Here is a 26,866-nt window from a genome sequence, read left to right on the forward strand (position 1 = left end):
AAGCCCCATGATGTTACAGTTGTCCACAGCGAATGTGGAGTAGGATAATTTGAGCCTCTTAGACTGTTTGTCCTGAGTCAGCACAGGTTTGTCTACTCCAAAGTACGCGGGCTCGGGCATTTTCCAGGGCTGCTTAGTCTGGTATCGTCTGTTTTTAAAATAATAGGCTAATAATATAAAATAAAATGTGAGATTAGTGAAGTGTGAAATAAAAAGCATAAAAATTAATAAACATGAAAAACTTGACTTAAGGGTCTTATTTACCAGGTCATAAGATTTAAAAAAAATTGACTGTTGTTGTCAAACAAAAATTGTTCTATTTCAAATTTCACATCTCAATAATTCTCAATCTCAAATAACTTTTCATTACCTACTGCTAATAAATAATAATGCTATTGGTGTAAATAATCTAAATTAACTGAGTCCTGTATGTGATCTCTTGTGGCATACCAGAGAGTTAATAAACACAAATAATATTACCATGTTCACAGCTCTAGAGGCTTGTTTAGTCTGCTTGAGTACCGATGTTCAAATGGTCAGTGTAAATGTTGGCAAGATAAAGGATCACTACAGCATGATTTCAGGATTAAAGGTATGTTAAATAAATCTTTAATTTGCCCTTTTGTCAAATAATTATAAATCAACCTGTGTTACGAAAATAGGATTAACAATGTGCAATAAAAGATGTTTATAATCATTACGATAAGCTCTTTATTCTTTTTATTATTGTTTTAAAATAATTGTCTTTAAATTATATCTTTAGTGTTAAAAGCTCAGCTATAAGAGTTAGCCTTACCTTCTATATATTTAATTCAGATTAAAAGGACCTAACCAAATGTCTATGTTAAATGAAACATGAGCAGATAATATTACATTATTATCTCCTCATGTTTCAGTTGCTAAACTGTATGGGAAAAAATATTAGATGTTAAAAATTCAATGTCAACAGTTAAACATGCACTCCTTGCAATGTACTTTTCAAAATAGTTGGATCCCACAAACAGAACATAAAATAATTAGAGATTGCAGTTGTGTAATATTTATTATGTTAATATAAAAATATAATATAATAAAGGGTATCTCTTTATGAATGAACTATTTCATATACACAATAAACAAAACATATATAAAATCTTGGGATTCCAAGTTTGCAGAGATATTGATTGATATACCCAAAAAATACAGATAAATTGATATGTCTCCCTCCTACCTTTAGATAGATAAATAGGGGGTCCGGCCCGCACACATATTAGTTAAGCTGTACAGTATCCTCATCATCCATCATCATCATCAGCTGGAAGATGTCCACTGCTGGACTCCAATTTCTACCCCACTGGCAATCTGTCTGTCGAACTATTTGCCCTGCCCATTGCTACTTCAGTTTTGCAATCATTTGGGCTATGGCGACGACTTTGATCCTATGGTTCTCCAAGGGAAACTCCGAGCATAGCCCTCTCCATTGCCTTCTGAGTAACCCTAAGCTTTTTCATCAGCTGTACAGTGAAATATTAACATACTATACACTAATTCACTCATCTACTCTTTTAATAAAGTACAATAATTATATGAGATTAGTTAAGTTGTTTTTAGTGCATTTCTGGAAATATAAATTCATGTACATACTTATTGCAGATTCAACAAGGCAAAGGTTTTCCAGAGTTCCTTTGCATAGGATGTTTGAGTTATATTAAAAAATATATTAAATTTAGGGAAAAATGTCAGAGGGCACACTACACCTTGACCCAAATATTAGAAAAAAATAAAGAGGTGAGCCAATTTTTTTTTTTCATTTAGATTTTAGCGCTTTTGTGGAATATTATGAGGGAGGGTAAATTAGGAGTGAAGCATCAACCTAAAAGAACATAATTTAATATGTGCATAGATTGAATAGGAGGACCCCGAGGTCCTCGGGACAATATCCAAAATTGTCCTGGAGCGGAAGTTCGTTCCAACATTCAGTGAGGATGATATTTAAATATGTGGTGTGTTGTCACTGTGTAATTTGGCAGCAGATATCAGGTGAAATAGCTCTTAAGAACTTTGCTCTTGATAATTTCATTAGAAGACACATAATGAAGCTACATTTATTTATAATTAACAAATTACATAAAAATATCATTATTCTTGTACATATATAAACTCATTCGTAATTATGTAAAAAGAAGCACAAGCATGCAGGTTCTACATAATATGAACAACATGACAAAATTTAAGATTACCCTCAAAATTAACAATAGAAGTATAATACTGCATATGACATGGTGGTCTGTCATTATAATTTGCTGTTATATATCTTTGCGTCCATCTAAATATTTTTGCCAATATTTGTAAGTTTTGTCTGTATAAGGCTTAGACCACATTACGGTTTTTTCCCGAGAGCGGTTAACCACTCTAATCGTGAAACCGCTCGAGACGCTCAAACCCGAAACCACCCATGATTTTTACAATCCATCTTCAGGATTTCAAAAGAACAGTATGTGATGTTGCTTTGATACTAAGAAACGGAAAAAGTAGGCGATAACAAAAATTCGGTCCTTCCACTAACTAGCCGTAGATTTGAGAAAGGTTTCTTCCATAGGAAATATAATATTTTAATGGAAAATCCATTCGGATGTCAGTAGCCGATAACTTCGATAATATTTTTCACAATATAGGACTATACATCACCTTTGGTTAACGCATGGTGCGTGTCTACTCACTAAGTTCTACGACTTACACATTTTGCGGCCGCTTTTTTTTTGCGACAATTTTGTAACATCGGCCGCTTGTATTCGTTTTCTTGTTTCATAAACTCACACGGCTAAAAACCGCTGCGATTTAACCGTAGTGCGACTGCCGTAGACCTAACAGATGTTATGTCAATTTTTTTTTTGTATTTTAAAGTAATGGTGTTTGTATGTTTTATTAATGAATTTAGAGACCTGTTTTGTATATAATATATCTATAAAGTGATAATATTGTACTTGAACATAATAGACAACTCTATATTTTTCAGATAACTAAGCCATTATTAAAAGCAATTGACAGAAAGCGACTGAAAATTATACCACCTTTGTCATATCCAAACCTAAGGGGCTCGAATGTTCATTATGAGAGTGTCCAATTTAAATGGATCAAGGCAGTCCGGTTTCCGCCACAATCAAATGATATACCTGTGATGCATTATAATACTTTTCAAACAAATGATACCATGATGTTAAAGCAAAATGATTTATCTGATGCCCATGAGAATGGCACTTTCGCAGATGAAATCCCTGATAGTATTTTCGATGACTGTTTCGACACAAGTAATGATGCAGATGGTTCGAAATTAGATGAGGAGTATGCAAATACTGTGCCATTGTCAAAGAACGAAGCGATGGCTGCTGTAGAGATATATAAGATGCTAGGCCATGGTAGCTATCAATGTCAAGTTTGCTGTAAAAAGTATGCAGCTGAAGAACAGTTAACCACACATGTGCGAATGCATGATCCAGTAAGTAGGATCAAGTACTTCTTCTCGGTTGATTTTTTTTATGACAATAATGGACGAGATGAGCAGGACGTTCAGCTGATGGTAATTAATACACTCTGTCCATTATAATGCAGTGCTGCACAGGATTCTTAAGGGACAGAAAAATTCTAAGTGGCACTACAACTGCGATTGTCACTTTGAGACATAAAATGTTAAGTCTAATTTGCCTTATTATTTGCTTATACATTACTGCTTCTCGGCAGAAAAAGGTGCCATTTAGGTACCCATAATCTAGCCGGCATCCTGTGCAAAGGAGCTACTGGTCCAAATGCCCTTAGTCGCCTCATACGACACCCTTGGGCCTGAGATTTCCCTATTATTTCTATACCCCGGGGAATCACAGGGCAAATGCTCTTGACAGAGTGGCCACGGTTGTCAATAAGTTCGGTTAAAGGTAGATGTAATGTTTCTCACAATTTTTTTGGCATCCATTAGAGGTTATTCAAGAACATACACATATGTATGGACCGTCTACATCAGATTTATTTTTGTTGCTCTGGAGCATTTTCGACGTTCCACATGATGTAGTGCCTTCCAAGTTACTCTTACTTTGTATTACTTATTTATACGGGATTACACTTGGGCAGATAAACATTGCTTGATATCTATTTCCTTTCTTAGGTAACCTACTAGCTTATACGACAGACATTGTTATAATAAATTAAATGAATTTGTCAATAATAATTCATAACATCAAGATTTATTTCGTAAAATATGCTCAGTGTTGTTATAATGAAATTGTTTCACAGCAGAACGGTCAATAAATTCTCTCATACAAAATATGTCCATACAAAAAAAATATTGACACTAACAATAATTATGGGAAAATAACAAATATTAACCCAAATTGAAATAAAAACTATCGTATCTCTCAAGTTTGACTAAACTGCAGTCCATGAACTAATAAATCTGTTTATTACTTTAGGAGTTCACTGGAAACAAACATCACACTGGATTTTTATATATTAATAAGATAATAATAATGAAACTTGTTTAAATAATATGTCAAGATAGGGTCATATCTTATTATTATTATATTTATCTTGCTGCTAGACGTCAGTTGAAGACAAGCCAGGTTTATTACTTCTATTCTATTCTTCCTACTGTGGCTTCTGTGGAATATATACCACAGATTTGCCAGAATCACGTTAGATTAGACTACCAAGCTTTGAGTATGTGTCTTCTAAGTTTAACGGTAATAATCGGTGTTCAGATTACATAAAGTTTAATTTTCTAATAATATCTGAAACAAATAATATACATGCTTGTAAGACTATAAACGACAAACACAAATAGAAATACTTAAATAATTAATTAATATAAGTACTAAATAATATTTACAACTTAATCTTATTTATTTTAATATATTTACACAAAATATTTACAAAAGGAGTGTAAACTAGGGAGAGGAGACATTTAACGGAGGTTGGACGGGGGACTTCAGCAGGTATATAATTGTGCAGAGAAGATTGCATTAAGGGACAACTAAAGAATAAATGATCCATGTTTCCCTCATCAAGGCCACAATCAAATAGAGAATGATCCCTAATTCTAAGTTTAGGTTTATTACTTTGCCTTACACTCGCGATTTGTATGTCACTTTGTGTTAGTGTGTGTGCATTGATCACAATAAAGTTTAACAACCTCAACTTTTTTCGCCGTTTTTACAGCAAGTTTTCAAGTCTATGTAACCATATAAATCTAAATAATGTATAATATACAATGTTAAAATAATATAGTAATAATATGAAATAAAATACAAGGTGATCATTTTTAACTGAGTATAAGTTTCTTAGTTAAGTATTTCTTAGCACTTTTTGAAATTTGTATTGCATTATTTTTACATTTCTATAAGCTGTAACAATTACACCTGCAGTAATAAAAATTTAACTAAACATAATATTCAAATGTTTTGAGTTTTCTTTAGTGTTAATTTTGCCAATATTTGTCTTCAAACAATTCGACACGTGTTTCGCCTCTACACGAGGCATCCTCAGGACATGTTGACTCGCCAAAATCTCTGTGTGAGTGAGTCTCGTGCCAGATTTAGGCGGATAATTATGGATTTCCGCAAAGTAACGCCTACTTTAATAAATTTTCTTAAACATAATACCTATGTTATTTTTATATTATGTTGATTTTAGGACTTAAGTGGAAACTTTTATTGTGACCTGTGCCAGTGTTTCTATAAAACAGAATTTTTACTCACCAGTCACGTGGAAACTAAACATATGTACAAATATTTATGTACCAAGTGTCAAGAAGTCAGTTTTGACAAGTATGTATAAAACCTTATATTTTTTGTAAATGTTTATAACTTTCATTCTTACGATATTCATTCCTATAACAATAAAAATATTGTTTCGTATAAAAAGATCCTGTACTATATCTTGAGGCGTATATTGGTATCAAGTAGTGGGAACAAATAAATATTGATTTTCAGGAAATAAGCCCAAAAAAAAGTAAAAAAAAATATTAACGTACTCAATTATAAAAGTTTGGACTCCTCTGCCTGCGACCATTTTCATTTTTCCCCGCCCACACACTCATTTCATTCATGTACCCCGCGAAGGTCGTGCGGGCGGCGGCAAACATCTAAAGTTTTGTGTTAATAATAAACATCGGCCGCCTTATTCGTTTGAGCCGCTGCGCCGCGCAGCTGATGCTCGCTATACGCCATTGGACCGAGTTCAGGGCGATGACCTTAGCTTACTGGTAGAATAAATAAGTCAGACGTTCTGAAGATTTTTGAAAACATTTAATGCGAAATGTTCTATTTATCGTTTTAATCTTCATATGCGTGTCAGTTTTCGTACAGGTTTTTTTAACACAGTGTATAAAAACTTACAGAGCAACTGCTAAGAAACATTACCTAGTAGCCCACATTGAAAAGCAAACTGGACCCACGACAAAAGAAGCTAAATGCAGCAAGAAAAGAAATTTGTTAAGGGTTAAGAATAAGAAGAGATTGAAGTTGCCGAAAGATTTTCTTGTCCGTACTCCGATCACACAGGAGGAACAGTACGACTTGATAAGGCAAAGGAAACTGTCCAAGAATTATAAAAAGTCAATGTTTAAATGTGATTATTGCTACAGAGGCTTCAGAGAGGTTGCCACTTATAAGAAGCATATGACAAAACATGACCCGGTAAGATTGTGCATGAGTTGACTACTGTCTTGTGTCTTTCTACGGACAGTTGATTCTATAGCGCACGCGGCGGGATTTGAGTCGTCGGGCTATAAATTATTGTAATCAGTGTCTCGCTCGCATCATCATCGCTCATTTTAACAGTGGTAGGCTCCTTTGCACAGGATGCCGGCTACATTATGGGTACCACAACGGTGCCTATTTCTGCCGCGAAGCAGTAATGTGTAAGCATTATTGTGTTTCGGTCTGAAGGGCGCCGTAGCTAGTGAAATTACTGGGAAAATGAGACTTAACATCTTAGTTTAAAGTGACGAACGCAATTGTAGCGCCGTCTTTTCGAGAATCCTGAGCGGCACTGCATTATAATGGGCAGAGCGTATCAATTACCATCAGCTGAATGCCCTGCTCGTTTCGTCCCTTAGTGCCATAAAAAAACTCATAGGGCTTATGAAGCGTCATAATGATGTGCGTAACAGCATGTATCGATATAGTATTAAATGCATTTTTTACCGATTTAAATAATGTATTAATTATAAAATAACACAATAAAATATAATCTTTAATACATCCATAATCTAAATTTGTACCCCCCCCCCCCCCCCTTTCTACAATAGATGTGTAACTTGCAGGAGGTGTCCGGTAGTTACCAGTGCGACATGTGCAAGATCTACGTGACCTCAACCAGGCAGATGTACAAACACATGTCGCTGGCGCATCTCAACAAGTACTCCTGTCGGATATGCAACTTTGTGTGCTTCTGCAGGTGAGGACACTCATAGTATTACTAGGACTATCATCTATTGTAGATACAATTTTAAAAAATATCGAAATACGCCTAATTTTTAACCGACTTTTAAAAAAGGAGGAGGTTCTCAATTCGTCGGTTTTTTTTGTAATGTTTGTTACCTCAAAACTTTCGACTGTGTGAACCGATTTTGATAATTCTTTTTTTATTTGAAAGCTCGTGTTTCCCGTGTGGTCCCATTGTAATTGTGGTCCAGATCTGACAGTGGCGTCCATGAGAAAACCATAAAAGTCTAAAATTTGCTATACATACGTATAGCAAAAAGTGGATGATAAATTTACGAATAACTCAATATGGCGCCAACCGATTTCGATGATTCTTTTTTTATTGGAAAGGATATACTTCAAAGATAGTTTGGTGAGAGTTCGGTTAGGTTCTGAATACGGAATCTATGACAAAGTAACGGAAGTCTCTCTCAATTCTTAGGAGCAAATTAACTATACTCGGCCGAATCTTTTTTATGATATCCGGATATTTAAGTCATCTATCATAACATAGTTATGGTCAAGTAATTGTCGTAGTCGAATATGATGATCAATGGGACTCCTTAACGACTTACAGTAAGGGTGCGATCTGTGGCAGAATTTCTAACTGTCTGTAATCAAAATGAAAAGCACTTACGTTCATTGCTGCATTGAAAATTTTTGTATATCGACACATATTTAGATAAATTGTTAGTTAGTGTACTTCAAATTCACTAAAAATCAAAAAATAATAAAAAAATTTTAACAAAAAAAAACAACTTTTTGGAGTTAGTGTCCTTCCGCCGCGACAGAAACACAATAATGTTTACAAATTACTACTTCACGGTAGAAATAGGCGCCGTTGTGGTCCCCATAATCTAGCTGGCATCCTCTGCAAGGGAGCCCACTGGTTTCTACGGGAGTAGCTTTGCCTAGTGTATCTGTGTTCTGTAATATTATCTGATAAAATATTTGTGTATAAATAGTAAATAGATAATGAAAATGTAATAAATAAGTTTTATTATTAATTTATATTAATATATCTTTGTTACAGAGGTCAGGCAAAAATGCATTACAGGTGGCACAAGAACGTAACATACCCGTGTCCACACTGTGATCAGAACTTCACGTGAGTATTAACTGTAGCATTCGACCTCGTGCTAACATAATGATGGCGGTACTTAACATTTTAATGGGTATTGGATGGGATTTTATTTATTTATTTATTCAGGAACAAAACAGTCTTTTACAAGAGTGAGTTACAAATATACATATGCTAGAAGACAAAACAGTTCCATAAATTAAATACTTATTATGTTTACAATGGACAAAAATGCAAAACAAAAAACAACAAACAACATAGATATTTTAAACCAAAAGTAAAAAACTACAAAATTACAATGTACAAAACGAAAATTTAGACAGTTATAAGAGTATAGTTAAGAACAGGACATAACAATAATGATTTTATTATTTAGAGTTATTATTTTTTTAAATTGAGTATAGTATCACCTACTATTTTCTTATATTTTTGTATATTGAATGAAAATATATCAATTTCAGTAAGATGTTTATTGTACAAACTACAAGAGCGCCTCACAAATGTATTTCCTGCATAATTGCTTTTATAAGGTGATACATAAAATGTAATCTTAGAACGAGAGGAGATTCGCGGTGTTATAAATTTAATTAGATTTAACAAGGATGCTGAGACAAGCTTACTGTTAATAATTTTAAATACAAAAATTTCTCGAAATAATTTCTTCTGTTAATTAGTGGGGATATTCTGTGCCTTTGTAACGCAGTGGCATAATCGATTTTAGTAAGTTAATCAGTTAATTTTAGCTCATCACCATCATATAAGCCGAAAAACGTCCACAGCTGGACAAAGGCCTTCACAAAATATCTGCACTATGATCGGACCTGCGCTGCCCTCAGCCAACGTATTCCGGCGATGGTGACCAGATCGTCGGTCCATGTGGTGTGTCCGTCAAGCTATGTGCCCTGCCCACCGTTACTTCAGTTTAGTAATCATTTGGGCTATGTCGGTGACTTTGGTCCTCTTCGGATTGGCATCGACGCGACGTTGCCGAATAAAAATTACTGTAGTAAATATTAAACTGTAGTCTTTATCCTCTATACTCTCTACCCTTCTATTAGACACATATTACCACTTTCATTCACACGTGTCTCCCTTCAATTTTTATTAAATACTAACATGGTAGCTACTAACTCTTTTGTTATTATTATTGACACGGGAGTGGGTCAGCGTTTGGAAATAATACTCCGCTTATAGGAACGAGTCTTTATTTGCGTTCACTTTTTCTGAACTTGCACTTCGCCGGTCTGCCGCTTGTCTTGTGCCGCTGTGGGCGGCGGTACCTTCAACGCGTCACACCGCACCGAACACTAAGTCTCTTCTATATTCTTCCTCTTGGAACACTTCCACTTTTCACTACTTCTTCTTTTCTTCTTCTTCTTCTTTACACTTTTGAGTCAGAACTAGAACTGCCGTAGGCCACGCTTAGTACGGCTTATATACCCCGGAATCCGTTCTATTTTCAAAATGATTCTCCCATTCCATCTTTAAATTTAAATTGTACTAGAAAATTCTTTTATCTATTTTTATCCTACTTACCCTTTTTTTTTGTTCGATTTGATCCTGAACTTACTAGAAATTTCCTTTAACTTTACAAAACCCAAAAAAATCCATACACTGGTAGGTATCGAACCCGGGTCTACAGCGTCTAAAGTAAACACTTTTCCGCTGAGCTACGAGTATTGCTGACGGAGCTGTTAAAATTAATAATGTCTTGAAGTCTGACAACTCTCGTCATATACTTCGAAGGGTTGCTACGCAACACTGCCCCCTCCCAAGACATGATCGTCCCGATCATCGTTGCTTCCGTAGTACTTAGCTACCCGATCGACATGTACGATTTTCGGGGGACTTCGAGGGGTACGCTGGATCCTGAGAGTCACATCATTTATCCTTGTGATTACTTTGTATGGTCCCTCCCAACTTGGTTGGAGCTTCGGAGACTTCCCCTTTCGCCTTACAGGATTGTGTAACCAAATCAGGGTTCCCTCTTCAAAACTAGGAGTATTAGCTCTTTGATCGTAGCGGGTCTTCATCCGTTCACTTGCCTTAAACCCAGTTGTTCTAATTTCCTCGTAGATGTCAACCATCTTTTTCCGTAACTCATCCACATATTCTGTTATACTTTTCGGAGTATCCGGTGGACAGCCTGAGAGTAAATCAGCTCGCAATTTCAATTCCCTTCCAAAATTGGCTTACGCAGGAGTCACCGTTATCGTCTCGTGTATTGCGCTTCTATACGACATAAGAAACAGTGGAATGTACTCATCCCAGTTATCCTGATGACTGTCCACTACTTTTGCCAGATGTCGCTCCAATGTTTGGTTAAACCTCTCCACCATCCCGTCCGACTGTGGATGATATGGCGTAGTTCTGGTCTTATGGACTCCCAAGATCTTGCAAACTTCTTGAAATACTTGTGACTCGAAGTTCCGCCCTTGGTCACTGTGCAACTCCAAAGGCACACCGAATCTGCAGAAAACTTCATTCACCAGCTTCGTCGCAACGGTAACTGCTTCTTGATTCGGTAGAGTAAATGCTTCCGGCCACTTCGTGAAATAATCCATCACCACCATTATGTAACGGTTTCCAGATTTGGTGACTGGGAACGGTCCGGCCATATCCAGAGCTACTCTTTCCCACGGAGCCTCAACATTGTACAACTTCATAGCTCCTCTGCTCCGGGTCTGAGGTCCCTTGACAGCAGCACAACTCTTGCATTTTCGGCACCAGCCTTCCACATCATCACGGCAATGCAACCAGTAAAATCGTTCTTTAATTTTTGTGAGAGTTCTTCTTATTCCCAAATGTCCACCTGAAGAACCATCGTGATAAGCTCTCAGGATCTCGTTCACCTTCTCCCTGGGAACGACCAGTTGCAGATGGCAATCCTTTCCTTGCGGGGTTTCCCATTTACGGCAGAGCAACCCGTCATGCATCACCAAACTGTTCCATTGTGCCCAGAGACTCTTGGTAGCCGTACTGTGTCTAGCCACTTCAGACCATTTTGGTTTAAGTGATCCACTTGCTAGCCAATGTAAAAGTGGTTGAAGATCCTTATCATTTTCCTGAGCTCTCCTCATTGCATCGTTGCTCCAGTTCTCGTCGATCGAATCTGTTCTGATCAGCCGGATCATAAAATTCTCTTTCTCCTCCTGACGAATGCAATGTTTACATTCCATCGGACAAGGTCTTCTAGATAACGCATCTGCATTTCCATGACTTTTTCCTCCTCGATGCTCGATTTCAAAGTCATACTCTTGAAGTTGCTCAATCCATCTGGCCACTTGTCCTTCCGGATTCTTGAATTCTAGTAACCACTTCAAGGCGGCATGATCAGTCCTTACGAGGAATTTGCGACCCAACAAGTACTTTTTGAAATGTTGTAATGTCTTCACCACGGCCAGTAACTCCCTACGAGTAACACAGTAGTTTCTCTCCGTCTTTGATAAAGATTTGCTAAAGTATGCAATTACAACTTCTTGATCTCCTCTCTTCTGAGATAGTACTCCTCCAATTCCGGTGTTGCTAGCATCAGCATCCACAATGAATCTTCCCTCTGTGTCAGGATATCCGAGGATAGGTGATTCACATAGTCTTTTCTTCAACTCTAAGAAAGCTTGTTCGCATTCTTCATCCCAGGAAAAGGCTCTTTTCTCCTCCGTCAGTCGATGTAAGGGCTTAGCAACATCGGAAAACCCTTTCACAAAGCGTCGATAATAAGAGCATAGTCCTAGAAATGCTCTCACATGTGTCTTTTCTGTCGGCGTCGGCCAGTCTTTGACAGCACTTATCTTGGCAGGATCCGTCGCAACGCCTTGCTCCGAGATAACGTGCCCCAAGTAATTCACCTGACGTTGAAAGAAGGAACATTTCTTTGAACTCAACTTCAAGTTGGCACCCTGCAGTTTTGTGAGAACTTTTTCGAGCTTCTTAAGATGATCTACAAAACTTCGTCCCATAATGATTATGTCATCCAAGTAGACAAGGCAGGTTTCTCCCAACATACCTGCCAGCACATGCTCCATCAACCTTTCGAAAGTAGCTGGGGCGTTGCATAATCCGAAGGGCATTGTTTTGAACTGCCATAACCCTTTTCCGGTTGAAAAAGCCGTCTTCTCCTTGTCTTTAGGGTCCAGATCGACTTGCCAGTAGCCACTTTTCAAATCAAGAGAACCACGTCATGCCACAAAGTGAATCTAATGTGTCATCGATTCTTGGCAATGGATAACTGTCTTTCTTAGTTACATCGTTCAAACGCCGATAGTCCACACAAAATCTAGTTGATCCATCCTTCTTCTTCACCAGAACCACTGGAGAACACCATGGACTCGATGACGATTCTATCACACCATTTTCTTTCATATCCCGAATCATGTCTTCCACTTCTTTTTCACGTGCAAACGGAATACGTCTTGGTCTTTGCCGTATCGGAACATGTCTCCTGTGTCGATCTCGTGTTTCACCAAACCAGTTCTTCCGATGAGAGCAAAATTCATTGAGAGCAAAATTCAAAGAAATTAACATCTTGACTGTTGCTTCTCAATATATTCTTGATAATGTAATGTATGTTCATAGGCACATAAGTGAATTTGCCAGAAACTGTCATAACCATAATGTTAACACCAGGAACAGACATAAACTGATGATGCCTACTACTCGGCTTAGTCGAGTTAGTAAGTCTTTTGTGGGGCGATGTATATACTTTTACAACAAGATCCCAGAAAGTGTTCAAAACAAAGGTGTTACGTTATTCAAAAGAATTGTTAAAAAACGTTTGTGTGGTAAAGGTTACTATAACATAAATGACTTTCTTAATGATACCACAGATTGGGAATGGAGCGACCGCCCTCAGGCTATTAAATAATAAGTTTTATTGTACAATATTACTTTGTAAATGTTACTTTAATTGTAAAACATATTTTTGATAAAAAAAAAAGCCCGCTGAGTTTGTTGCGCCCATTCTTCTCAGGCCTGAGGCATTCACTTTGGAATGGGTGGTAGTTTTTTTTTTGACTTTCAATAAGTGATTTCACATCCTATTTTGAATAAAAATATTTGAATTTGAATATTTGAATTTGAATTTAATGGCCCCGTCGTTCTTCGAGAACATCCCGGCATAGCGTAGCAGGAAATTTCTCGCTTTTATTAACTGTAGCTTGGTTAGATTGTCCTTACAGCCATCCAGAAGTTTCTGTATGTTCACATCCTGGCTTGCAGCTACGGTCTTCCTCCCTTCTTCACACTTTCTTAACCAAGCTATCTCCTCACAACCTCCTATCACTGTTCCTTTCCTAATGATTTGCTTGTTCTCATGAGGATTAAACACGGGAACCATCGCAATTTGGGAGTTTCCCACAACAGTCCTGGCTGGGATCCATTTCGTGTCCTATGTCTCTCTTTCTATTAAAGCGCATTTACAAGGTCTTCCTCTGTCGTCTCTTGGCAGGACTACCGGGACTAGGGTCTGCGATCTCGGATTTAAAGTAGTGTCTCGTAAGCACAACACTTTCCCAAAAGTTCCGCCTTTTATTGGAATTTCTTCACCTTCATGCTTCAATACACCATGTTTCATGTTAATCGTACACTGATAATTTCGAAGAAAATCCAGCCCAATGATGCAGTCATCTGTGATATCCGCGATTACCACTTTTTGCCAGTACAACGTATTACCGATTTTCATGGCCACGATCTTCTCTCTCTGGACTGGTATGCGCTGGCCGGTAGCTGTTGTGAGTGTTAAGTTTGCATTTTCTCGCATATGTCGTCTTCCGATGCTCTCTAGTCTTCTCTGGCTAACGACTGTACGTGAGGCTCCCGTATCCAAAGTGAAACGGCAAGATTTTCCATTTATCATTCCCTCTATAACTAAAGTGTTTCCGTCACATGTCTGCTTAACGAAGACTTTGGGGCTTTGCTTCTACCAGCCAGCGCCCACCCCACTGCCCTGGCCTTTTCTAGTTTTCCTGCTGCTCCAGCGGTGATGTTGAGACCGCTGCATCCTTGCGTTATGCTCTCACGCCTGGGGCAAGTGCTCCTAATGTGTCCTCGCTCTCTACACCATAGCATACTGGGCTATACTTGCCTTCGGCTGGAATCTGCTGGTACAATTTTGCGGAGTCTCAACGCCCGAGAATCGTGGCGAACCGCTTCCACTTCCAACGCATGTGCCACCGCTTCCTTCAAGCTACTATGATGGCACAGTCGTACGGCTGCTCTTACTTCGGCGTCCCGTATTCCATCGATGAACACTTGGAGCAACATATCTTCTATTGCAGCTGGCGACGACTGATATGCTTTACGCACTAGCTTCTCAGCTTCGACGGACCACTGCTGCAGAGTTTCGTTCTAACAAATGTTCGAATTCCTTAAAGTTTATCGTTACCATAGACTAATATTTTGATTTTTTTACGATGTTAGTGTGAATGAAATATGTTCAAACCTAAACATTATCTGTGCTATGTTGCTGTTAAGTGACAAAAGTCAAAACATAGTTTAGGCGCTAAGGACCATGCCAGACTCTGCACAACCAATTTGGTATCATTTACACATAATGTAAATGTTAAAAAATATGTAATGAATATAATATGACCATTTAAATTGAAAAAATAAATAATACAAAACTTGCGGATAATAAAATGTAAAAAAAAGTAACTCAACCCTTCTCGTCGACTTCCTATTTCTCAGGCGGGTATTTGCATTATTTCTACGCATAAAAAATCAACAAAATGACTTAATTGACTTACTAGTAAAAAAAACCTGTTGAATGGTAAATCACAGATAATTATTTCATTGATATTTATTAAATATGTATATTGTATGGCAAATATAAATATAAATACAACTTGAAACGATATTAGCATCGCCAGCCTAGAAGGTGTCGTTCAGATTATCGTAAAAGTGACGTTTGATTATTTGTGAAGTTCGTTTCGTTTCGAATATTCGTTTCTGACATTTTCAACTAAGAGTAGGTTTACGACCGATAATATCGAAAAATGTTTCGTTCGTTCAATCATCGTTTCGACATTGAATACGATGTAACTAAGAGTAGGATTAGACACGACTAATGCCACGATTTATCGAATATCGATTTTAGGAGCCCCTGACGTTAGCTGAATTGTCGACATCCGGTCGACGAAGCCATTAAATAAAAAAATAAAACGAATGGCTTACTCCTAAAAAAGGAATATTTCTTTACTTATGAGATAAAATTAATTCACAGTCTACCTTATTTTGCAAACAAATTAGTCAACCGAGGTGAGCGGGTGTGGATACTGTGCCACGACTACGTCACATCACTATACTGCGATGCTCCCGCTATTTACACCACGCCCCAACTGCAACTCGCGAGATAACTGTATTTGCCTTCGTTCACCGCAAACAAAAAAGGAATATAAAAGTTTAAAAATTTGTAGATATCCAATGGGTTTATTGACACTAATATTGCAGGAAGCTATCAACGCGGCTGACCCATATAAGAATCAAACATCCGTCCACCAACATCTGCAATGTGTGCGGACACAGTTTCGTGAGTGACACGGGCCTGTACTGCCACAAGAAACTGGTGCATACTAAGGAGGTCTGTATTGAATTACCTGCTCAATAAACCTGGCCTGGCCTCATCGGTTGTCTAGCAACAAGAAAGTACGATACGTCCTATCAATTTTTAGTTGATGTCCACTTGCTACTCTTGCATATCCGCATGTTGTGTAAAGAATATGCGTGTTGATTGGTATACAGGAGAAGAAGTGAAACTTCCTTAAAACATAATATAGTATTTCTACTATTAACAACTTCACAGAAATTGCGTAGATAAGGCTTAAGAATAATTATAAAATACTAGCTGACCCGACAGACGTTGTTCTGTATATTATATATAAATAAAATAATGTTTTTATATGAATTTGTCAATAATATATCATAACATCAAAAATTACTTCGTAAAATATGCACCCTGCTGTCGTAAGGAAATTGTTTCACAGCAGAACTGTCAAACCGTGCGTCAATAAATTCTCTCATAGAAATTATGTATGGACCCTTCAAGGAAAAACAAATTTGTTGTTTTTATTTAATTTAGCAGCATTTTCCTATTTATTTATTCCTTTTAAACCTTCCCTGGACTTCCACAAATAATTCAAGACCAAAATTAGCCAAATCGTTCCAGCCGTTCTCGAGTTTTAGCGAGACTAACGAACAGCAATTCATTTTTATATATATAGATGTACGTATACATAATATTTTTAATTTCTTAGTGTGTTTTTTATTTTACAATTTTTATTTAATTTGTATTTTTGTATTTGTTTTTAGAAATAATAATGTTTACTCGATTTACAGTCATATTTATTTATACTTGCCAATTTTAATAGATTTATATACATTTACTGATACGTACAATCAAAAAGTGAGATTACCCTCAAATAACTATTAAAATAAAACTCACGTGTTGGATTTATCAGACAAAATATATTATCACTCTCACTTTTACTATAAATTCACTTGAATTTGAATTAGTCTTTTTATTTTATCACTTTCAAACAAATATATTGTTCTTTAAGTCACTTTACTGAACATTGATAAAAAAACAAGATGGCGCGTAACCGAAAATCGGCATTGATATAAAATGTCTCTCATACGTCGAATGCGTTTTTCAGGAGATCGAATGGAGCGAGTCACAATGTATCGAGAAGACGAGTCCCCTGTACTGCGAGGCGTGTCAGGTTCAGTTCCGGAACGACACAGCCTTCGCCACGCACTTCGGTAGCTCCAGCAAACATGCTGACACCAATATGTGAGTAACACAACACACATAACATTCATTTGAAGTTTTCGAAGTTATACTTCCTTAAAAAAAGTGTGTGTACTTATGTATGTACACAAGAAGTTGTACTTTTTTGGCATAACAAAGCAAAAAACATTAAAATTATTTATTGTACTATTCTACGTTAATTAATATTGTAAAAGTCTTGCAAAGACGGCTTTGACAATTAATAATTAAATAACGAATACGGCTGTATGGGCTTGAACCCTTTGCCTGTCCTAATAATGGACGAAGAATTTAAAAAATAAATAACGCAATATGCACATTATGAATGATGCAAATATCATAAAATTTTAGGAACCAACTTCACCCTGTTACTTTTGTGTTACAGTGATGCGCGCGCATCTTATAATTACACTCTCATAATTTTTTTATAACGCGCCTACAGAAATATAACTTCAAAAAATGCACACGCACACCGTCACGTAAATTCGACACCCTGACGTTAGCTGGTCAACTAGACCATTTGTATCATAGTTCAACTACCAAGCATCTTGTAACTCAGATGTCTACTGAACCAATCAATGGACGAGAACTAAATTTTTATACAAGTTTAAAAATAATTTATTAATATTTAAATACACGTTAGTTAACTAAATTATGCGGTATAATAATAATTTAGTTATTTATCTGGTTCACCAACACATTATACTCCATTACTGGCCTATAAAAACTAGGATACCGCAGTCGCTCGTCGTACCGCATCGCTGCGGAGTATATTCGAGCGAAGAGAGGTAAACTAAGTCTGTGTACAAAAACAAAACAAAATTAATACAAACAAGATTTGATCAATCGGCTCTATTTTTAAATAAATATAAATAGCGCGTGCTAATTTAGAATAATTTGTAAATCATGTTGTTTGTTTTTAATTATAATAATTGAATCAAGTTGAAATTCAAAAGTCTGTCTCGAAAATAACTTAATTTTTTTTTTAAATTGGTCCAGAAATGGCCCAGAAACAATTTAACCCAGAAATCAATTGGAGTCACCCGGTGGGATCTCCGCTCAATAATAAAACAAGTATTATTTATGGTGTAAACCAAATTACAGGCAAACCGGCATGCATTCTTGAGTTGCTCAAGTGCGGGGTTGAAAGTTTACAACGAAAAATAATTAATGTTAAATTATTGTGCTAATGTAAAAGTGAACAAATGAAAAAATAAAAAACTTAAAATTAAATTTTAGAAATAAATCAAAACAAAGCCTAAGTTATGTTGTTTCAGCACTGATAAATTAATGCATTATATTTTCATGTATTGACAACAAATAACAAAAAAACAACCGACTTCAAATACACTATTCCAAAACATTAGAAATAATATGCACTATAAAATATATAAATATTCCTTGATAATTTTCAATTACATAAAACCAGAGTGAATACAGTTAAAGAAGGAATATAGTGCAAAGTGCTGTCACCATACAATAAATAGACATGTAAAACATTGATATTTAAAGTCAAAGTTAATGTGTGGGAAATTTAAATTAAATGAAGAGCCAAAAGAGCTTCATTTACAAATATATAAAAATAATAAACACCGATTATTACCGTTAAACTTAGAAGACACACACTCAAAGCTTGGTAGTCTAATCTAACGTGATACTGGCAAATCTGTGGTGTGTCTACCACAGAAGACACAGTAGGAGGAATATAATAGAATAGAACACAAAATTGGAATTTTTAATGTTTAAAACTGTTTTTCAGCTCAACAAAACAGACTAGCAGCAGTGCTAAGACGAAGAGACGCGGACGACCTCGAGCTGTGGACACGGTGTACGGGGCCACGTGTGAAATTGTAAGTATCTAGTGTTATGTAGGGTTCCGCAAGTCTATAAGATAAAAGCTTATAGGTTACACATTATATATGCTTTAATCTTTTTTTGTGGGAAATTCGAAATTTCGATTTTGCCGGACCAATCACGATATCCCACCGATGCCTAATTGCCTGAAAACATGGCTACGGCGATATTTACTGAAATTGAAACCTAGCTCGAGATCTCTAAGGCGGTATTTACTTAAATGAAAACCTAGCTAGATCTATTTAACGTCCTCGAAACCCCCTGTATACCAAATTTCATTAAAATCGTTGGTGCCGTTTCTGAGTTTCAAATTATGTATACATATATATACAAGAATTTGCTCGTTTAAAGTTATAATATATATATATATATATATATATATATATATATATATATATATATAGATTAGATCTATGGTTCCTTAAGCTGTTAGATGTATAAGAATGTTTCCATATAATTATACCAGATTATACCTACTATTGTTTGGGACTGTAATAAGGTTTCCCTATAGGAGTTTTTGTTCGTTGGTTTTGGTTTTTGGCTCGTTTAATGAATTAATTTGGAGTTCTTTGTGGACAATAAAGGTCGCCTTTAGGCAGAAAATCGACACCTTCGAAATGTTTCTGTACTGAAGGAGCGGAAAATAGAACGCAATCTGCATGCAAAGAATAGTGCGATACTTTGGCCACAATAATTTGGAGCGTCTTATGGTAACAGGGAATGTAGAAGGAAAGAGACTTAAGAGGCCGGAGTCCCATACGGTGGTCTGACCACATTTCCAAAGAGCTGGAACTGCCAGTGAATGTTGCAATAAATCAAATCAAATCAAATCAAAATCAGTTTATGTCACGGAAATGACACTTATGCATGTCAAAATCACCAAAATCAAAGTCAATACATCAGGAAACGGAACGCAACCAATGGCGACAGCTAGTGGACAAGATCTGAAAGAATCACGATCCTCAGCAGTGAGGGAAACGACTGAGAAGAAGAAGAATGAATGAAATTATGTAGGCACTGCAATCAACCATTCATGAGGGGAGAAGTTAAATGCACTCCACTAACCCTTGAACACTCCCACACTACTTAGGTGGCGGAGGAACAGCAGATCCAACGGTCTTGACTGGTATGGTCTTGCAAAGTTTGGATGAATGATAACGTAGATACCAGCATTGATCGTCCACACTGGTGGAGAGTCATGAAGGTTGTGGTAGACTTGATGACCACAGGATATCATTCGGAGTAAACACGGCTTACAGATGTAATGATAGCGACCACGCCCAAAGAAGATGTAAATATTATGTAATACAGCTTGAGTGAAAATTGAAATTTAGTTTAGTATGAAACGTGCAATCATTTGATATTAGTTTGAAATAGTAGTAATTACAGTACGGCGATTGACGACGAAGTATAATCCGGCTAAGTTTGAAAGCGAACAGTGGCTTAAAACGTAGTGGATTTCGGCTATCGCCGTTTTTTTATAAGATTATAGCCGTCATCTGTCAATCTATCAATGACTGCACGTTTCATACAATCGAGTGAATCGCTTTTCTCTTAGAGAGTTTCGCTAGGCTGCCTCTGCCCGCTTGTCAATCCAAGCGCGGCTTGTGTCATCGGCTAGTGGAGTACGTAATTACCGTCATGATTCCTAATAAAAGGCATAAAGGTATAAAAGGCATTTATTTTCTCAAAATTGATTCCTTTAGAATTCTTTTTGATGTCATTTCTTATACTACTAGATACTACTACCGCTTCGGAAACAAATGGCGCTCTGAGAGAGAAGAAGCGGCGCAAGAAACTCTCCCAGCATTCTTTTTTTTTGCGCTCTTTTCAATAAAAATATACAATATTGTACAGTCGCTATAAAATAATCACAATCTAGTCCCAGGCTGTCCGATCATTTAGATATTCAGCAGTGGAGTAATAGGATTTACGACAGAGCCATTTTTTTATAAAACATTTAAATTTATTTATAGATAATGCCTGAACAGTGGCTGGGACTTTATTGTAGAAGTATATACCTATATATACCCTTAAAGCTATTATGTATTTTATGAAGCCTACTAGAATTAGTTACAAGCAATCCCTTATTTCTAGTGTTATAATAATGAAAATCACTATTAAGAGCAAAAAAACTAATAAGATCAGTAAGTACCGTACAACTATTATTCCGAAGTTTCTCCTTTTCGCTACTAGTATAAATCCGTGTAAGTGTTTGTAATGTGGTAATAACAGGAACATACATAAACTTATAATGCCTACTACTCTAGGAATATTATGAATTAATAACTAAGTAATGTACGATGTGTGTATTAGTAATAGTGTAGATAACTTACAAATTAGGTATAGTTTATATTATAATATAGTCTAAGAGCGTAAACTCGCCAACAAACTGTTGCAACAGTTTGTTGGCGAGATGTAAAATTGAAGTACCAACTGTGTATACTTTTATAATTAAATATATATATATAAAAAAAAGTTGAGTTAGTAAGTGTTTTGTGGGGCGATGTATATAACGAGATGGATGTAACGAGATCCCAGATAATGTTCCCATTCTTCTCAGGTCTGAGGCATTCGTTTTGTTATGGGTGGTAGTTTCTGATAACCAATAAGTGATGCCACATCCTATTTTGAATAAATATATATTATATTGAATTTGAATAATAGTTAGCTAATAAAGCAAGTGTATTATTATTGCAGTGTCAGAAGTACTTGTGTAGCGACAGTCAGGCTCGCAAGCACTACGAGAGTGAACACCCGGGCTCGGAGTACACCAAGCGGTACATGTGTGACATCTGCGGGCACATCACTAAGGTACGTCACTTACTGTTGATACATAACTTATTGTCTTTCTGAAGGGTGCCGGAGATAATGAAATTACTGGGCAAATGGAACTTAACTTATGTCTCAAGGTGATGAGCGCAATTGTAGTGCTGCTAAGAATTTTTGTGTTTTTCAAGAATCCTGAGCGGCACTGCATTATAATGGGCTTGGCGTAACCGAACGTCCTGCTCGTCTCGTCCCTTATTTTCATAAAAACCACAATGAAATTGGTTCCACTGTGCCACGTTTGTTCCAGCAATATGCTAACCTCATGGTACACATGCGGCGCCACACGCAGGAGAAGCCGTACGCGTGTCCGCACTGCGACCGCCGGTTCAGTATGGCCAACAACCGGGACCGCCATCTTGTTGTGAGTCATTATTGGTTTATAGTTATTTGTGCAGCTGTTGTGTAATAAGCGGTATTAAAACACGAATGTGGGATAATAGTGTCACATGAGTGTTTTAGTACATAATTATCAACAGTGGCAGACTTTATCTACACCCATTTTATGTAATGTTGTGCTGAATTTGTGGGTGTAGATGAAATATACGCAAAAGCGAGCTATAATATAAAAGGTATTTTTACCTTAACTTGTTTACAGTGTATACGGATTGATGCATCTCCTGCAGTGCGTTACTCTTTTGAGATTTTTATTAATGAACTAGTGGACCCAACAGACGTTGTCCTGTACACACGTTTTAAATTTGAAAAATCGGTCCAGCCGTTAGGAGGAGTTAATTAACATACACATGAACAGGAGAATTATATTATATGAACGGAATTGAGGATCTAAACGAATCTCAAATTCACTGAAACAAACAAAAAAATCATCAAAATCGGTCCAGCCGTTTAGGAGGTTGTTCAATTGTGAATCTAAACCATCCTCGAATCCCCTTGAACTCACACAAAAAATTTCATCAAAATCGGTCCAGCCGTCTAGGAGGAGTTCAGTGACATACAACGCACACAAGAAATATATATATAAAGATTAATATAATGATAATACATAAAGTTAAAATTTAGAAAAGAAGGACGAACGACCGTACTGGTCACCTGATGTTAAGTGATCACTGTCGACCACAATCTCTTGCAACACCAGAGGAATAACAGGGGCGTTGGCGGCCTTTGAGGAAGGTGTACACGCTTTTTTTGAAGGTCGTATCGTCCCGGAAACACCGCACAAGGAAGCTTATTCACAGCTTTGTAGTACGTGGAAAAGAGTTCCTTGTAAACCGCACTGTGGATGACCGCCACACATCCAGATGGTGGGGATATTATCCTAATTTGTGGCGTGTCGTGGTGGAATTCAGCGGCAGGAATCAGATGAAACAGCTCCCGCGTAGAATTAGCGTGAGTACGTGTGTGTTTAATTCTTAGTATGCAGGTTGAAGCAAACTTTCCTTTGGTAAATATGATAATTGTTTGAGATTGGCGATGGTTTCTGTATTCTGAAGGTACATACTGGTGAGAAGCGCTACGAGTGTCAACATTGCAACCGTCGCTTCACCCAGAGTAGCGCGGTCAAACTGCACATACAAACTGTCCACCTGAAGATACCGTACGCGCCCTGGGACAAGAAGAACAGGAAGCGGAAGAGACAGACGGACAGCGGCACGGTGCTCGAGCAGCAGAAGATAGTGGCCGACCCCATGCAAGACTATATCAACGCGTACATCACTTATAACGAGTGACGTGGCACAGACATTCTACTAGTGGGAGGCTCCTTTGTACAGGATGCCGGCTACATTATAATGATGATATGATATGATAACACAACGGCGCCTATTTCTGCCATGAAGCAGTAATGTGTAAGAATTATTGTGTTTGGGTCACCATAGCTAGTGAAATTACTGGGCAATGAGACTTAACATCTTATATGTCAAGGTGACGAGCGCTATTGTAGTGCCGCTCACAATTTTTTGGCGTTTTTTAAGAATCCTGAGCGGCATTGCATTATAATGGGCAGGGCGTATCAATTACCATCAACTGAACGACCCGCTCGTCTCGTCCCTTATTTTCATGAAAAAATCTCTAATGGCCTTACAAATAAATTTGGCATAAAGTTACTCCTGAGAATAAACCAAGAATATGCAAAATGTTAACTATATCGCTGACAACACTGACAATACAATGATAATTCTGAATTGTAAACATTTTCCTTATTCTTGGTTTATTCTCAGGTGTAATTTTAAACCAATGTTATTTGTCGGGCCGAAGTACTGGATAATAATTACTAATATTTTCTCTGTAGGTTTAATAAAATTATAAGTATATTCTGGCACAACACACCATCATTTCGTAAGTAATAAAACGCTTTTTATCTAGGATGAAGTATTAACTGGATTTACCATACGCGTACATCCAAAAGGGACTAAAACCGGAAAAAAATTTAATAATTAATATATTTACTAGTTATTCCTGATATTGTGGAATTCGAATTATTGTAAGAAATACTTATCTAAAAGTAATTTCAGACGTATTTCTTTTTATCTAAAAATATTACCTACGTATGAAAAAGTATGTTTTCTTATTTATGTTAGTGTTTTTGTATATTAAAATGTTAAGTCAATACAAAACTTGACCACAATATTGCTGTCGTCATTTTTATTCTTAACACTTTGTATATATCGTAATGTCGTAATTGCACGATGTATTATTATGAGGTTGACACATCCAGGTGTATACTTCATCCTAGATCTTTATTGCAGTAAATGTAGTATAACCTATCTCTTCGATTGGATGTGGAATTTTTCGTTATAATCTATTGCTTGTTAGAACATTCCATTGACTTTTTGCGGTTTACTTTAGTATCGGTGCACAATTTCCTTGTAGGTAGTAATCTGTATGATAAGTTTTATATAATGTTAATAAATAAATGTATGTATAAATAATGGTTGGGAGGCTTTTTGCGTTAATATAATAGAGTATATTAAATAATTAAGTATTATTACTAATAATATTTATTAGCGTGTAACGAAACTTAAATAACCGATTATTGTGTATACAAGTATATTTAAATTATTTTTCTGTGCAATTTGCTTCAGAATTATTTTACTGTCTAGATTAACATGTTTATGAAAGAAATTAGAATAATATGGAATGGAATATTATATTGTTGAGAGGTTCAATAATAATTAGTATCAATTATTGTTATTTTGTAATAAACTTTGAGATAAATATTTTTCTTATATTTGCACACAGATGTTTTTTTGAAATGAAGTTACGAAACGAGTAAGACGCTCCGAAAACTTGGTGATAAGATGACATTCACTGTATTTCTGAGCGGCCCCGCGATTACAATCGTCACTTCACTATAGTTTTTTTTTATGAAAAAGAAGACCAAACGAGCCGAGATAGGTGTCACCTGGTGTTAAGTGATCACCTTTAAGGAAGGGGAACGCGCTTTTTTTGAAGGTACCCATACCGTATCCTCCCGGAAACTCCGCACAAGGTAGCTCATTCCACAGCTTGGTTGTACGTGAAAGAAAGTTCCTTGAAAATCGCACTGTGGAGGACCGTCACATATCCAGTAATTATTAGTCACGCCCTTCAATTAAAACATCATCCTGTAGAAAGAAGCTGTCGATGGATATGACGTCACACAGGTCCTGCCGAGTCGTTATTGTTCAGTACAATGACGTTCTATACACATAGCGACATATTTGGCAGTCTGATAGCGGAACGGTAAACTTAAGTTGCTGCTTATTGACCAAGCATATTTTAAACAACTGGAGTGAATGCGGTAATGTATAGATATAGATTGTCTTTCTATACGCTACTTCTATTTTTAGGGTTGGGTAAAGTTTGTCCTAAAATCGGATTTGGCGGGTTACACAAAGGCATTCATTTAAAGGGTTAAAATATTAACGCATCTCTGTAATATATGACTAGAGATAACTTTGATATCGAGCTGAACAAGCTCAAAGAGTGATAGTAAGTGATCATCTCTGCCAAACATCTTGAAACACCAGAGAAGTCAGAAGAGTGTAGTCGTGTTACCTGAATACAAAGATACTGGCGAACCAATAGCTCCTTTGCACAGGATACCAACTAATTTATGGGTACCACCAAAGAGTATAATAATATATAGGGCAAAGAGAGCCCTCTCTACGCATTCTTCTTCTTCAGCGTTACACTCTTGTCAGAGTGGTCGTGGTCGTCACGTCGAGGTTAGTGGCCTGTTTCACAATGCGACGCCACTCGTCGCGAACTGCTGCTCTTCTCGTGCTGCATGCAGAGTACCGTTGACAGCTTGCCTCATCGGTCCGTCCACCTCATCGGGGACCTGCCTCGCGGTCTAGTGCCCTCGACTTTACCCTGCACTATTAAGCGTTCTATGGAGTCGCTTCCACGTCGCGATACATGCCCGAAGAAAGTGAGAATGCGAGCTTGTACGGTAGTGGACAGTCTCTGTTCGATGCCGAGCTCCCGAAGAATGGACTCATTGGTTCGGAGATCGGTCCACGATATACCGAGCATTCTTCTCCAGCACCACATCTCAAGAGCATTGATCTTTTTCTTCTCACTTTCTCGTAGGGTCCATGTCTCAGCAGCGTAGAGGAATATGGGGAATATGAGAGCCCTTACAAGTCGCATCTACGCATTATCTACTCTACGCATTATGAGCTGTCTATTTGAAAACTAGCGCCATCTGGAGATTGGCCCCGGAAATAACTGTATATAAGCTCGATATTATTAAATTCATTTTTAATGTTGTGACGCAATTAAATAACTAACTCTACATTTTAATGTAGATATTACAATTTTTTACCATGTTGAAATTGCGAGTAGTTAGTTATTTGATTTTGCCACAACATAGAACAAAAAGGATAGATTTAGCAGTGTAAATATGCAAAATGGAACACGAGAGCGACATTCATGCGCTAACGCTAG

At 36.9% G+C, this 26,866-nt stretch overlaps 1 protein-coding gene across 1 annotated transcript; it reads left to right on the plus strand.

The window, feature by feature from the left end:
* Positions 1–328: 328 nt before the first annotated feature.
* Positions 329–25,089, plus strand: LOC126976761 (zinc finger protein 271-like). The gene is made up of 13 exons (XM_050825326.1): positions 329–592; positions 1,633–1,767; positions 2,996–3,475; positions 5,659–5,792; positions 6,365–6,662; positions 7,292–7,425; positions 8,485–8,559; positions 15,979–16,108; positions 17,181–17,317; positions 19,053–19,143; positions 21,848–21,961; positions 22,227–22,340; positions 23,428–25,089. Exons 1-13 carry the CDS (start codon positions 482–484, stop codon positions 23,662–23,664), a joined length of 2,190 nt encoding a protein of 729 aa, XP_050681283.1. The 5' UTR covers positions 329–481; the 3' UTR covers positions 23,665–25,089.
* Positions 25,090–26,866: the final 1,777 nt, after the last annotated feature.

Source organism: Leptidea sinapis, chromosome 42 (genome assembly GCF_905404315.1).
Source record: "Leptidea sinapis chromosome 42, ilLepSina1.1, whole genome shotgun sequence".
NCBI lineage: Eukaryota > Metazoa > Arthropoda > Insecta > Lepidoptera > Pieridae > Leptidea > Leptidea sinapis.

Excerpts from the sequence above, each read along its gene's own strand:
- LOC126976761 (XM_050825326.1), top strand. The coding sequence starts at position 482 with ATGTTCACAGCTCTAGAGGCTTGTTTAGTCTGCTTGAGTACCGATGTT. Across the intron at positions 6,663-7,291 it reads ATATGACAAAACATGACCCG|GAGGTGTCCGGTAGTTACCA; the intron begins GTAAGATTGTGC and ends TGTAACTTGCAG. Across the intron at positions 22,341-23,427 it reads ACCGGGACCGCCATCTTGTT|GTACATACTGGTGAGAAGCG; the intron begins GTGAGTCATTAT and ends TGTATTCTGAAG.